We start from the raw sequence: 15,649 nt of genomic DNA, 5'->3' as shown, positions 1-15,649 counted from the left end.
TAGTAATTTTGGCCTAATGATTGTGGAAATACCATCAAGTAGGAACTAAAAGTTTTATCTGGAAAAAAAGAACCCTGCTACAACCTCATAAAACAGAGATGCTGACAAATGGGTAAAAAGGGTCATAGTTTAGGTAGACAAGGTTTTTCAAAGAAAGCTGCTAAGGAGGCCCTGAAGGGTAAAAAGCAAGGAACAAGAAAATTCCTTTCATTCCGATTTCAGTATGGGTGAATATAACAGCATATAAGTTCTGGCTGAATATATTCATATAAATATATCATGTTGCACAAAAAATCAAAAACAAAATATCAAAAAAAACAACACACAGTTTATATAAGCTACTTTTTTCTTTTTTTCAGATAAAAATGTTTAAATGAATATTTTAAAGGTACTTTAGAAATTTGAGCAGGAACCAAATATTAGGAAAAAAACACAAGTGTCTGTCCGGTTAGTTTCCTGTACAGCTGTTAGAAATTAGACTGGCTTTGCAAAATGATCAATATGTGAAATAAATTTTTGTTAATTAAATTAATAGATTTTAAACATCACTCACGTTGCTTATCTTTCGTTCTTTTCCATTTTCTAGCGTCTTTCTCCCTCTAAATCCACTCATCTTGTCCGAAAGGTACAGAAAACATGAAAAGAAAAAACTGTGAGTTTAGAAACGTCCCTCCTGAATATTTTATTTACTAAACCTCCTTCACACCACAGGAAAGTGGAGCAGAGTGATACAGACACCTGATCTAGTCTGTGTACCGCTCTGTTTGTCTCTGACTCAATGCTGGTCTGCCCAGGTGTAGTAAACAGAAGAACCACAGTTCTGCATCTCTGTCACATGACACCCGGATCCAACTTTTTCCTATAAACATTACATATAAACATGTTTAAACTAAAAACAATGAAAGATCAAGGTTATGCCAGTTTACTTTTAGTTAGTTTATATGTATTTCTTATCTTTTTGCTTTTTCCCAATAACAACAGAACATTCCAGTAAAAAAAGATTGATGCTTACTTCCAGAGAAATGCATCGTTGAAACAGAGTATGTCAGTGATGAAAAACAACTTGTCAAACCGGTTTTAGTGGAAAATTAAATATATCACTTCCTGGGTTACTTATCTACTAATGGAATTTGCCTGAACTAGTGACAGACCCAGATATGCAAATTCTTGAAACCAAAGCTTTTTATCTACAAAGATAAACTAAGCTGTTATAAGAGGGGAAACAAACTGAAAAAGACCGCTAAAAATAAATGAGGATAAGAAACTAATTAGACTTACTCAGCTACATTTACTTGGGTATTATTTTTAAAATAAAAATGTACTTTTAGGGGTAGTTTTACAGCATCATGCGTTTTACTTTTTAGGCAAGGAGGCTAATATTATGAAATTATTTCTCCTACTTGAGTAAAATCTTTGGCTACTCTACCTGCTATGAGTAACTTTACCTAAACAAAGAACAATCACATTTAAATTTAAAACACACCCATAAACAGACAGTTTATGATTCATTAAAATGAGTAATCTCTTTTTACACAATCTTTTCTGTTTTAACGTTCTCTTTATCTGCTCTTATGACATGGAAGTTAAGATAATACATGGTAAAAAAAAGAAGTAAATATTGTCAATGGGGTTAGTTTGCACTGTGCCATCATGCTTCCTTTATATTCTAGAATGGATGTTTTATGTCAAAAAATAGATTTTGAGAAGTGTTTCTTCTGCCTGAATTATTTTCCCTATATATATATTTTAAAGTCCTATCCATTCTGTTCTTTAGAACAAAAGGAATCGTTTTGTCACTTTATATTATTGTCTGTATGATTAACATAATTTTAAATAGTAAAAATGGTTGCTTTGTAATGGAGTAGCAGCTCTACCAGTACTTTTTACTTATAGTTGATTAATTTATTTGATGGCTACTTCTTACTTTCACTTGAATTATGTTGAAGCTACTTTTAGATGACTACATACTACTGGTGAAGTATTTGGGGAGACTAAGATGTTTTAGGAAACACATTGTAGTTGCTAAGAGGAATCTGTAGGTAACCAATAAAAACACCACTCTTACTTAAAGTTGTAACCCTGCTACCAACTGATGGGTTGACTGGGTATAAAGTACCTCATAGATATAACCACAAGCCATGGAAGCATAACAATACCAATGAACTAAAACATAAATACTTGATTTGTGTTTTAGAAAATGAACAGAATCAAAACAGTAATTAAAGGGGCTGGTTAAAGCAGACAAGCGATTGTATTGGTATGGTTGGCTCACATAGCTGCTGAAAGAAACTCCTAATTTGGTCATCCCATCAGCTCCATCCAGCAAACCCAGTTCAGGTTTATTTGAGTACTCCTCACTAATTATGGGTTATATATACTATATACAGTATTATACTAAGGATTTTACTTTTGATTGTCTATTATGGATGTATTTTAAAGATTCCTTTGCTGATTATTATGCTCTTTAGGTTTTGCTTTCTAGGGTTTTTCCCCCCCTTTTATTTACTCTTTCAGTTTCTTACAATACAAAAATATGTAAATAGAAAAAATCAATTAATCCTAGCATCTGTCAATACACAGAACTTTTGGTTGAACCAATAATTGTTCAAACTCAGATGACCTCAAATAACCTGTCTAGAAAATACTACCACAGTTAAAGACACACTTAAAGAGGCTTGTAAGAGGCATAACTTCACTAGTAATGTTTAAAAAAGGTTATCATTATTTCATTTCAAATGTATCTCTTCTGGAACAGTGTTTTTAGATTTATTTTTGTTAATTAGAATTTCAAATTAAAAGTTAATTACTAATGTGATGCAGGGAGCAGATGCAATATAAAAAAATCTTACTGATCACTTCTGATATTATAACATATCTGACCTCATCTGTGTTGATAGTGCCTCCATCTGGCAGACTTTTTGCTTTGGTATTGCTGAACCAAAGCATTTTGCACTCAGACACCTGCTTTATCTTCATCAAAAGGGATCCCATCCCACGTCTCTCCTCATCAGTCTGGTGTCCAAAAACTCATCGGGTCCTTTTTCCCACCAGTTTCCTAATTAAACGGTCCCACTGTACAGGATCCTGCATATCTTCTGCTTCCTCTGCTGCTAAATCTGTGCTAGATCTGCAAATAGGATAGAAGGCTGTTTGGTAAGAGTCCTGCAGCACGTCAGGTGACTGAACTGTCACCTCACGTTAGGCCTTCGGATAAACTCACTTACCTACATGGCCATGAGGTAGGAGATTTTCAGAGTTTCAGGATTTAAAAAGGATCTTATTTTATAATCCCTAAATAAACACTTAGATAACAATCAAGTCAAGTTCAGCTTTTCAATTTAACAGGTGTGCTCGAACACACAAAAACAGCAAACAATATTTAGTCTTCTGTGGTCTTGCTCTTTAATCTTCCATTGTGGATGACATCCTGACGTTGTGCTTTACTCCTTTATTATAGCCTCTCATTTTTATTATTCAAAGACATATTTGTAAGGTGACGTCCACATAAAAGACAGCACTCTTTCTCCATCGCTGCAACACTATAATGAATAAATAAAGCACCACCAGTTTGTGTGAAAAGACTCCAGAACTTAATAGATGTCTGACAAAAGGGACGCATTCCTAAAGCCTGTTTTTACAGCCCAACCCAGAGTAAACATGCAAAGTGACTGTTTAGCTGTTTTTTTTTTTTTACATTTATTTTTCTGCTGGGTAACAATGTTTCGATCCCAATAATTAATCACAAATCGGCTTATTCCATAATTATATATAATTCATTTTACTACAAATAGAAGATATAGGCAAGTGTTACTTCCGTGTAAAACAGCAAAATATAAAAATAAATCCTTAAAATATATTGTTTTTCCCCTTTAAACTAAGGCTTTTCTGCTAAGTATATATCTGTAATGTTGTAAATGAAAAAGATAAGAGAGACTCTGGGAGAAGGAATCCCATAGGGCGGCCAGGAGGAAACTGGAAGAGGCAAAGTTGTTCTTACAGCTTGATGTCTCCTGTAATTACTGTAAACCATCTGAGGATTACAGAGGAATACCGTAGCTGGCCTGTTTTAAGAAGCTCAATCACAGTGTAGCATTAATTATAACCACGGACAACAAAGGCTTTCAATTTAGTCATTTATGGTATTAAATATGTTTTTCATTGGATTAAAACACCATTTGCATTGTTTATTTTAAGTTGATGCTCAAAAAAGTCTATCCACTTCCTTAGGATTCCGTTGTGTTTGACAGACACACTTTCTTGTTTTTTTTTTCCATCGTTGGTCACATATGTTCAGGGGATTTTTTTGCAATCATCCAAAAAAAAAGTAATTCATTCTTTTATAGTTAGAAGGAAAGTTATATCACTGTTTAATGGTTTTGTGCTAAAGAAAAATCAAAAACATTTGTTATTATTTTATATAGGCTCTGAATTAATACATAGCAGAAATTTGGTAACTGTGACGATACCTGCAAAGTACATGTTTCTATATGCTCTCCATGTATGGATATTGTTTACCACTTAAAATTAGTTGTATAGCACAAAAAACATCCTTGAACATATGTTTTCCTTCTTTTTCCACGGATGCTCAGTTAAATATCAGGTGGAACTTTGACTAGGCCATTCTACCACAGCAATAAGCTTTGATTTTAAACTTTGGCTGCAGCCAGTCGCATGTCTTTCGAAGTCTTACCATCAGACGTGTCCTAGATTTACATCTTTCCATTTAATATGACCGGCTTCTATAACTTTGCTAAAGAAAACATCCCCACAGCATGATAGTGCCACAAGCATGTTTCATATTGTTAGCGGTTGAAACATAGGGCTTTTTATGTTAAGTTGGATAAAATTCTGTCCAGAACTACTCTTTCAACATGTTTGATGTGTCCTCTATGTGGCTCCTTGCAAAACTGACTTCTAACAGTCTTCTTTCAAAAACGTCTATCCACTCTTTGAAATACAGATTTATGATAATTATTCTGTCCACAGATTCTCACCTTAACTGTGGATCTTTGCAGCTCTTTAAGACTTAGTGGGGGTTGGACACAGACAAACTTGAGTCATTGTGAGGTGATCCATTAGTTTAACATTTATTTATTTATCTAATACACAAGTTTAATATCAAATATATCATCTAATTTTAAAATGCATAATTAAATAATGAAATTCAAACAATTAAATGCATTTAGAAAGATAAATTAAGTAGTTACATTTCTTTTTACAATAGATGTATAAAAAAGAGAATATAATTATTACACTTGAAATGAATAGGGAGTGATGTCATGACATGTATTTTTAAGGGATCGCTCTGTTGCATTTTTTTTTCCATCACTGGTCTTACCGAAGCCCCCATCTACCATATAAAGTTGCAATTAAACACATTGTTAAACATGTTCAAAGGATAAAAAATACTTTAATAAGGTACTGCAAACTATATAATAAGCGGAGTTCTGGTGTAAATTAATATATATTTCAGATATTGAATGTCTTTCATCTAATTCCCATGATCTGTAGGATTTGACCTGTGTAACAGCATGAGAAGAGACAGCTGTGAAACCTTTTCAGTAGGCAGGTTTGTGCCTTGATCTTTTATTCTCTGTATCACTGTGAAGGTGAGAACCTGCCTCAGGTTGGGTATATTTCTTATTTTATCCGAGCAGGTTAAAAAGCCTCCCCTCAGTCTGTCAAGAACTGCTGAAAAGCTCAGTTTCAAAACATGCAGACATGCTCTCCTAACTTCTGTTTGAATATTTCTGGAGTCTTTTCATATTTTTTGAGAGAAAAACCATATTACATTGACTGTGTCTATGGAAGCAGAGGGGTTGGCAGTCGGGTGTGATGGATTACACAAGCAATTCCAGGATGGAAAGTTATCAGCAATGGCTTTAGAGCAGTAAATGTTGCTGCTCATTAACCTGTGAGGGGATTGAAACCATAAAAAAACAACAACAACTTAAACCAGCCAGGAAGCAGTTATTCATTTGACTGCAGGCACATCCTAATGCCAAAGTATCCTCAAATCAGGTGTTTATTGTCACACAGCTTAAGCTTGTCCTTACAGTACAGGTTATGTTCTTTGTTTTTCTTTTTCTAGTTGTGTGACTCTGCATGCTCCCACTTTTTTGCTGCTGCACCCAAATAACCCACTGAGAAACAAAGGATATTTCTATTCTATTTCTCTTAGTGTAAACTGGGTGATTGGAAGAAAAACAATCCCAAACGGAGGAGAAAATTCTGATACTATATCAGGATCTCAGCAGATCTATAATAATCCCAATGAACTGACGAAATGTTAAGAATTGGAAACAAGTTAGTTTTACCTAAAAGCATTCGTAACGCTACTACTAGGTTTTTGAAAAAAGAAGGAAGCATCAGTGAGGCTCAAAACCAACAGCTGTGGTGATGAAAGAGGCCTTAACATCTGCAAGCATCTAAATACTTAAAATGTAGACTGTAAAAACAGGGCATCATTTTGCTTTTGTTTAGATTTGCATGTTCAATGTATAAATGTACAAACATGCTTTTGAGATAAAGGCAGAACCCTAAGGGAAAGGGAAGGGGGTTGGTTCTTGGCAGAGTAAAGGATGCGGCCTAACGTCGTTTTTTTTTGGCACGCATGGCCTCAGTCAATCATTTCCAAACGGTTTGGACTGAAACTATAATCTTGATTAAAATGCAAATTGCAGTTGACAATAACGATTGATTGACACTAACAAATCCCAAAGAGATTTTAATGAAATCCTTTTTATTGAACATTACAACTTTTGTTTAAGTTTGTTTTAAGAAAATTGAAAATTTCACTAACTCATGAAAAACAGATTTTTAATTTAATAGCATCTTTTCAATGTAATCCTAAATTACAATAACACCATCATTAGAAAATTACAAACATGTTTAATGGCAAGGTGTAAAAAAAAAAGTGACATAGGAATATACTGAGAACGATGCTGGCACAGGCCAGCGGAAAAACTTCAAACTTTACAGCAACTAAAACCAAGAGACAGAAAGAAATAAACAAATCTGTGAGTCTCAAAGTTTTTCAAATCCAAACTGATGCACAATTATGAGCAGAAATATCATCATTTTGAATCATTAAGCATTGGAACCTTTTTCTCTCCTATATAAGATTATACCATATAAATCAATCTAATATATATTTATATAAAAAACTAAGTTTAGTTGCAGTATCTTTAATTCATCTTGGATTTTTCTCTGACCGAGGGGGAAAATTATACATACAGGTCTGAACAAATACATACATACCACTAGTAGGATATGCAGAAGCCACTCCTACTGGCAGGACTGGCTCAACATAGAAGACGGGGATTAAAGAAGGCGGCTCTAGAAGCTCAATGCTAGCCTTATATATCCATTAAAATGGCTTTCATGCGTTCTGGAGATGCAAACATCAAAGTGCATATGAGTTTCAATCAATCATTCTTCAAAGGGGCATTGCGGGTTATTAACAGATCCAAAAAAACAAAAAAACAAAACGTGTTTCTAAGCTTTACATTATTGACCAAAATGTTCAACATTTGAAAATTTGCATTAAACTTGTCTTCTTCATTTCTGCAGCTGAGACTTTGTAGTACCTAAATGAAATACAAAGCTTTATTAAAACTTATAAAGGCTGGTTTGTGCTTTGAAATAGCAGGTTTTGCACAAAAAAAGCATTTTTCAAAAGTAAGCTTTTTGTTGTCAGGACTTGCACCAGACCTTTTAGGGTGTTCAGAACCATCTTAAGCTCTACATTACTTGTACTACAAGTTCCGGCAGCTATTACATTAAAACCCCACTGCCTACTTTAAAATCGGTGTCATTGGCAAGCACAGCAGTGGCAGCATCATGCTGAGGAACTGGATGTTTCAATAGGACTGTGATACCAAAGATCAAAACCAGTTGATGATGGAAAGCTTCTGTAAAAGTGGAAGAAGATTATCAAGTCAGAATGATCTCAGGAACATTTTAATGGCTTCAAAAGTAAAAATGTATAAACATGAGGATCATTTTTGAAAGTTTATTCACATATAAAGTTCTGCACCCAGTTTATTTTTCCTACATCAAAGGTGTGTTTTATTATTATGCAAGTATGAAAAAAAGGCTTACACAATAAACAAACGCATGTAGTGGCGACTGTATTGAAATTTCTAACTATTTATGTGGTCCAATGTGATTTAAATTGATACATGGAGATGTTAATAAGCTAATGCACATCTATATGATTGTCTTTAGAGGCAACACCTCGGTAAAAATATAGGCTCAGATTAAAGGCCCCAAACTGTCACAGTCAAAAAAAAAAACAGATAAAGGTTCACTTTTAACACAAAGGAGTGCTGCTGCAACAGAAGAAAATAAGTTATTATGCAGAAGGTTACACTCATACATAAAAGATAGAGGTCTGTTTTTGGTTGAGAATTAAAGTCTGACCCCAAATGAATAATCATGCTACAGTAATTTGCTGCCAATGGAACAATAACAACAAACACATAGCAGAGACGCCCTTTTTAAAATCATGCTGGGAATCTTTACAAACCAGGAATGACATTTCAGAAAGGAATCACAGCTGTGTTCAGGTTTGGAAGAGTTGATCATGTAAGATCTTCACAGGTGAGCCGTCGTTAACAGGAGACCTTTGTTTTCCCTCCTGCTTCTTTTTCTTTTCTAGCAAGTGTTTTTTTTTTTTTTTTGAGGATTTTTTCTGGCTCAGGATGGAGGGGTCTTCCCGCTGTCATAGAAGCCGTCCTCCTCGTCGGAGCTCAATGTAGTTGAGCTCAGGATTGTCCGATTAATCTGCTGCGCCTTACGCCTGCAAAAAAAAAAAAATAAATAACACAATCAACACAAATTCCTTCCTCTCAGAGATTCAGCTTGTTACAGAGGTGCCATCTAGTGTAGACTCCCTCAGCAGTTGAAAGTGCTTAAAAACTTTGCAATACAACCAAGCCATACTTCAGGTCATTCTCCAGTGCTGTGCATTTGGCCTGCAGAGCTTCCTGGAGTTCCTGCTGCTCCTCCAGGTCTCTGAGGACCTTCCGACGGACTCCCTCCAAGCGCTCCACCTCCACCTCGCTCTCATCCAGCTGTCGCTTCAGGGCCTTAACACGGAGGGTCAGCTGGGAGGGGAGAGAGGGAGAGGAAGGGGGTTAAAGGGGAACAGAGGAGGTTAAAGGATGATTGAAGAAGACATAAACACTAGGCAGGGGGCTAAAGGGTCAGTGGGTTGGGACTGATAAGGGTGAAGCTGTGGCTTTCTAGCAGCAGAAATACGGAAGAACATGAAGGGTCAAGGGTCATTCAGGTAACTGAGGAAGGTTGGATTTGGGTTAGGAGGAGAATACATTAGTCATTATTAAGTGAATTATTTCTTTAAAATTCCACTAATAACAAGCTTTTTTTTTTTCAGGAATACCAACTCTTCTCGTTTAGGACCTGACCAGAATAACAACAGAAAGACATCTTTTTGAGATATAATTCATTTGCTTTCCAGGAATCAAGTTAGAAGAGCCTAACTAAGTTTTATTCCAGTTGTTTTTTTTATTAACAGAACAATCCTTCATTTTCCCAGAGTACAGGTAGGTGTCTTCAGGTGTATTAGCAGTAAGGATGAAAAAGGTTAACATTAGAAGAATACCTTAGATTATAAAAATGCAACAGTAAGATTATTAAATTAACTAAGTGTGCAACTGGTTTAAAAGCCGAGCTTGTTGGGAGCAGCGATAAATCTAACATCTGCTGGGAGGAAGGATCTGTCATAGCGCTCTTTACTGGACCAACGGTGCAGGGGTCTTCCACTAATGGAGCCGTATGGGTGATACAAAAGTCTTATCTTTGTGATACAATACAATTATGTGAACTGATAAACTACTCAAGCCTTTGCATATTGAATAATTGGAGAGGCTTATAGGTATCACCTTCTAATTAATTTAGAAATAAAAAAAAATAAACCTCCAACCACTTTGACTCAATAATTAATGTGTATAGAACGTTGGACTTTTCAGTCCGAGATGATGAGGTTATTATAAAAAAAAGGAAGAAGAAAAGAGATTTCAGCAAAGGAAATGGCTTAAGGTGTAACATAACCAATACGAAAGGAAAAAAATGTGCTTCATTTATTTACGGGATTTTAAATGTCAGCATTCATGAGAAGGCAAGATAAAACAGCTTAATATAAATTAATCAATAAAAAATTATTGTAGACAATTTTGACGAACAACAATAGATGAATCAACCAAATACACAAAAAGAAAACAAGCAAAAACAAACAAAACAAAAAACAAAGTTCAAAACAAACAAAATCAACCGAAAAAAAAAAAAAAAAAAAAATACTCCAGAAATAAACCTATCGGCATATACAGCCAGAGAAATTACATTGATTAATGTAAATTGTCTGAAATATCAAATTGAAATAGTTATATAAAGATTTTAATATCAATTATATTATATATCTAATATTTACTCATGAAAAATTGGATTGAATTTGTATTTTAAGTAGAAATGCACATTTACCTGATCCCTCTGCTCAATATGTTGGCTTCTCTCCTGGTCTAATGTGGCATTCAGTTCCTTCAGTTTTCTCTCCATTCGTCTCTGGGACCCCTGGATACTCGTCTTCTCCCTATAAACAGGAGATCAGCAAATGACTCAAGTCCCAAATGGAGTTTGGACCCAACAATGTGGTTTTCTAAAGGACTTTTGGTAGCACTGAATGTTCCTTATTTTGGTGATAATCTGGGGTGCATAAAACTACATAAAGTTTTGTTGTAATGTTTCCAATTTAAAGGATTTCTTAAAAAAAAAAAGATTATTTAAAAACCAGTAATGCAATTTTTTTTTTAGCACATTTCTTTGAAGATTACCATTAATTGTTTCCCAGTCTAAATATCAAACCAGATTATTGTGTGTATAACTGCTTTCATCAAATCTGTTTGGGGAAATGAGGGATGTTAAATAGAGCCTTTCAAGCTTAATAGTTTAAGTTAAAGTTTGGTTTTAGCCAATCATGGTAACAAATTAAATAGCAGCATGAGAACCACAACAAATATGTTTTTACACTCTTGCCGTTCCTCTTTCAAAGATGAAAGACAGACGAAACATGACTATTTTGATTCAACTGTGGGCTCAGCAGCTCTTGCTTTAGTCATAGCTATAAGCCCTGCCTTAAATCATGATACTGCCACGTGATTGGCCGACCCGTTTTGTGTCTAAATGATTTAAGCTGAAAGGTGTGTTTGAAATTCAGTTTGAAGCAAAGTCTACTCTGGTAGCGCACATTTTTAGATATTATGTTACTGAGCAAGTAAAAATAATTACTACGCCAAAATGTTTCAGCTCACAGAACAAATGTTGATATCACACAAAGAAAGTAAACATAAACATCCGTTTTTAAAGAAGGATTCCATAAAGAGGGCAGAAAATTATCCTTATGTGAAAATTCAATGAACTACTTATTTTTTTGCATCTTGTATGTAACTTGTCTCATGATAAAGAAATCTTACTTTCTGGAGCATAGGTGAAGGCTTCGTAAAATAGAGCAGTCGCCGTCTGCCTTAGAAACTACAATAGCAATTATTTAAATATATTATTTTTTTCCCCACATTTGTCTGAGTTCTTCTTTAATCTGCCATCTTTAAACATCTAACCAGCTCATGTTCTGAATGAAGAGGGAAATCATTAAATGCTTTGAGGGATTTTCCTTTGATGTCGTTACAGTAAACCTCACTGCCATCTACTGGCACGACAATGACATTACAGTCCTTTTAAAATATTTTCTTAACCCTTTAAAAAAACAAAAAATACAATGACGATGACATTCAGGACCATCAGGTATTGTCATGATGTATGTTTGTTTTGTACAGTTAGACATTTTTGTGAGTTAAAGTCAATCAAATAAATTATCTAAACCAAAGATGATGATTTAATTGCACCATTTACTGATTTGACAAAAGGTAAACAAACAACAGAAATAGGGAATTTATTGGACATTAATATTCCCTTATAAATTATTTACAGTTTTTCTTCATTAATACATAAAACAGGTATATCTATTGAAGAGGTACTATAATGTTACTTAGAGTTGGATGATATGCAGATGAGTAGTATTGTTTTTGACCTGTTATGAGTCGTCTAGGTTGTACCTTTCTTCACTGCGGAGTCTCTCCTCCAGCTCCTGGATTTTGCTTTCCAGCAGGGTGATTCCAGCTGTGGGTCGGGTCTGTCCCTCCATGTCTGCCAGGCGGGACTTTAGCTCCTTTGCCTGTGAGGAGAACAGCAACATAATAATATTAGTAATAAAAAAAAAACGGGGTAAAAAAAGTGGTACTCATCTCTGGGGCGATCTGAGCATACCTGTCTTTCCAGGGCACTCTTGTCCATTTCCAGGTCATGTCTCTCTGAACGCTCCTGCATAAGCTCAGAGCGAAGCTGATCCACCTGAGCAGAAGGAAATGTCAAACAATCAATGACGTGTTGATAGAATACTCAGGCCTTCCTGTCTACTGCTTATTTGCATGTGTATTCAAATATCAAGCTGCACCTGATCTCTGCTTCTGGTTATGCGATCATTCAGTAGCTCCACGCTGCTCTTCTCTTCATCCAACTCGATCTCCAGAGTCTTGATTTTATCCTTTGAACAAGTTCAAACATTAGGGCCAGTCTATACTTTGTCTCACTCACATCTCTCCACTATTATTAGTTGTGAACACCTGTTTATCCTCAGATCGACATACCCCTGATCTACTCTCATCTAAGTTTAGACTCCACCTGTCATGACCTTTGACCACAGAAGTCTCACCTCCAGGCCCCGGATCTCCCGGCTTCGGTCTGAGTGGGAGTTCTTCTCAGATTCCAGCTCCTTCTCCAAGTGTTTCAGTCGGTTGTTCAGGAGATCTCTCTCCAGCTGAGCGCTGTCTCTCTCCTCGTTGCATGTTAGCAGCTCCTTCTTAAGACGAGAAATCTGTAAAAGCAAAACAAGATCTTATTAGTAAAATCTTACAGGAATCTCATCTGCTATTATTTCAGAAATCGGCATTTGTTCTTCTAAGGACATAATAAAATCACTGGAAGGCTGCCTTAAGTGGAGATTGTACCCATGACCAATGGGTCCAAAGAACCGGATCCTTTAACCCCTGTTTAACCCAACCTTTTTTCTGCTTTTGTTTTTTTAATTAATTTATTTTTACAACCTGTGTAGAAACACAATGTGCAGAAAACAAGGGAAACCATCACAGACCCCTGCAGAGTCTGCAAATAAAACACTGAGACACATAAGACACTCTTAAAATATGACTGATACTTTGGTGGCGAAGCCTAAAAGTATAACGGACTTATGGTAAATTTGTATTCCTGCACAAAAAATTAGTTTCCGATTGGCTAAATATGAGCTGGTCTGGCCAGTGCTGAGATATGTGGTGAGTTAAGCAGACAAAAGAATGATGCCTTGCAGAGGTAATAATATCCTCCAACAACTAAAGTATTTTGGGAAAATATCTTCTTGCATCAACTGCATTAAATTTAATTTCTGCTTTTATAGAAATGTTAATTACCATATTGTGTATACATTTAAATAAAGGTTTAAAACAAACCATGGAAAAAACATCCCCAGGATTTTAATTATGATCTGACAATATGTTTGCCAGGTTTTAGAGGTCCAATGCTGTTCCTGACCTCTTCTTGCTGGGTCTTAAGGTTGGTCTGAGCCCTCTGGAGCTCAGCCAGCCTGTCCTTGCTGTTACGCTGCGCCTCCAGCAGGTCTTTCCTGGATCGCTCCCTGAATTCATCCAGCTGTGTCTGCAGGCTGGCCACCGACTGACGAGAGTCTCCCATCATCAGCTCCATCTGAGAGCAGGAGGAGCGGAAATGAAGGTGCTGATAGCTTCAAAAGGCATTTCGTCCTTGGTTTAACCCCTCCCCATACACCAACCTCCTTGTTGATCTTCTCCAGAGCTCGGTCCAACAGCCGCTTCTGCTCTTCCAGGTCGCTTTTCCCCCGTTTCAGCGCATCCCTCTCTAAGTCTCGTTCCTCCAGCCGGCGGGTGAGGTCGTCCCGCTCTTTGCTCAGGCGGCTCGCGCCCCTTTTGGCCTCCTCCAGCTGAGACTTGAGGGAGCGGTTCTCATCTTCCAGAGCTTCCAGCTCCTCTTCAGCGTCTGAGCTACGCGGCATGCTCGACTGAAGCCTTGTTTGCTGAAAAAAAAAAGAAAATAAAAAGAAATTGGATTTAATTGCACTTTAGGAAATAAAACCAAACCAACCAAACATTATTTACTGCAGTTTTTATATATAGATGCAGAGGTTTAAAGTAAAAAAAAAAAGTTACTAACAGCTTCAAGTAACAATGGCATACAAAGTTAGGCATTTAATTTAAACCTGTTTGTTTTATCAAATAGAAACAACCAACTCAATGTTTTTATGGCTTTTTATGTGGTAGATTAACACAGTAATGCAGAACCATCCCTGCATTTCTATGCTACTTTAATCCCTGCAGGGTCATTAGGGTCTTACTATTTTGGCAGGAAAAGAACAAAATGATTCAGCCGCATTTAATAAAATGGTATTCAGGTTTTAAACTGGTGGCATCAGAATCCAGATCTAAATCCAGTTTAAAAACTCTGCTAACTTTAAACTTTCTACACTCTCCATCCCGATGCGATGCAGCTTGAGAAGTTTAAAAAGAATGTTTGTTTTGTAAATTTATTAAGGCCAGATGCATTTAGCCAACTTCTTTCTAAATAGTGAAAAACTTTAATTCTTCTCCTTCATAACCATTTTAAATCAAATAAAACCCCAAAAGAAAAATTTTGCTTGCAATGCGATGATTCATTAAAAGGTTCAAGTGGATTAAGCACTTTTGCAAAGCTCCATACAACCAAATGTATGTTATCTTACACTGAGACGTCTGCAGACGTTTCCCAGCAGAAATGTCAGAATTAAGGCAAATGTTGAGCAAATGCAATATTTTTCTTGCTATGATCAGACAATGACACACAGATTAGAGTTTTCTCTGGTTCTTGCTCGTGTTTGTACGCCGAAGATAGAGCCTGTGTAGGAGGACCTTTTTGTTCCCTAAGTATTTGTGTTTAAAGAATTTTCCTTTAATCTCTTTTTGTTTCTTGGCAGTGTAGTACCATGCGGGCCAGCTTCTCTTTGAGGCGAGTGTTTTCCTGCTGCAGCTCCTCGTTGGCGCCGCCGTCCACCACAGTCTTTCCTGCAGACGTAACAGACGCCTGCAGAGAGCAATAAAAAAAAAAGTGAGAAAGAGAAGCTAAGCTGCAGCTTTTTGTACGTTTTTGGCACTTCTTTCTTTTCTGCTTTTCACAACAACAAAAAAGTCTTTTTTACATCCTTAAAGTGCTATCATCAGTCTTGTTTCTTTTCCAATGAAATAAGATGATGCTTCACCTCCTTCGCCCTCTCAAGGGCCTTTTCCAGCTCAGCCTTGTCTCTCTGAAATTGCTCCTTCAGTTTGCTAATCTCCGACAGAAACTCTGCCTCCTTCTCGCCGCTCGCCTTCTTCAGGGCTTCAAGTGCCTTGGTTTTCTCCTCTATCTCACCCTTTTGTCTGTCCAGATCTGCACGGGTTCGCTTCAGATCGTCATGACAACGCTGTAGCTCCTTGGGATAAGTAATCAGAGACAAATAATGTTGGTAAAGTGGAAG

At 36.3% G+C, this 15,649-nt stretch overlaps 2 protein-coding genes across 5 annotated transcripts in view; both read right to left on the bottom strand.

Moving 5' to 3' along the window:
• The window catches only part of LOC107084087 (tuftelin-like), a 34,441-nt gene extending 31,432 nt beyond the window's left edge, over positions 1-3,009 (bottom strand). The window contains exons 1-2 of the mRNA XM_015373762.1: positions 2,881-3,009; positions 554-613 (exon numbers count right to left, since the gene is read on the bottom strand). Of these exons, the coding sequence (XP_015229248.1) occupies positions 554-613; positions 2,881-2,991 (171 nt within the window). The 5' untranslated portion in view covers positions 2,992-3,009. The remainder of the gene's footprint in view (positions 1-553; positions 614-2,880) is intronic.
• Positions 3,010-7,674: 4,665 nt separating this feature from the next.
• Positions 7,675-15,649, bottom strand: part of LOC107084085 (cingulin-like) — a 29,599-nt gene continuing 21,624 nt past the window's right edge. For all 4 annotated transcript variants that reach the window (XM_015373756.1, XM_015373758.1, XM_015373757.1 and 1 more), the window contains exons 10-20: positions 15,392-15,604; positions 15,118-15,216; positions 13,916-14,176; positions 13,660-13,830; positions 12,788-12,949; positions 12,530-12,619; positions 12,343-12,426; positions 12,132-12,250; positions 10,504-10,612; positions 8,947-9,110; positions 7,675-8,803 (exon numbers count right to left, since the gene is read on the bottom strand). In XM_015373756.1, the coding sequence (XP_015229242.1) occupies positions 8,701-8,803; positions 8,947-9,110; positions 10,504-10,612; positions 12,132-12,250; positions 12,343-12,426; positions 12,530-12,619; positions 12,788-12,949; positions 13,660-13,830; positions 13,916-14,176; positions 15,118-15,216; positions 15,392-15,604 (1,575 nt within the window). In that variant the 3' untranslated portion in view covers positions 7,675-8,700. The remainder of the gene's footprint in view (positions 8,804-8,946; positions 9,111-10,503; positions 10,613-12,131; positions 12,251-12,342; positions 12,427-12,529; positions 12,620-12,787; positions 12,950-13,659; positions 13,831-13,915; positions 14,177-15,117; positions 15,217-15,391; positions 15,605-15,649) is intronic.

Source organism: Cyprinodon variegatus, unplaced genomic scaffold, assembly GCF_000732505.1.
Source record: "Cyprinodon variegatus isolate N-32 unplaced genomic scaffold, C_variegatus-1.0 Scaffold91, whole genome shotgun sequence".
In the NCBI taxonomy this organism is placed as follows: Eukaryota; Metazoa; Chordata; class Actinopteri; order Cyprinodontiformes; family Cyprinodontidae; genus Cyprinodon; species Cyprinodon variegatus.
This window is presented reverse-complemented; position numbering and strand designations above follow the sequence as displayed.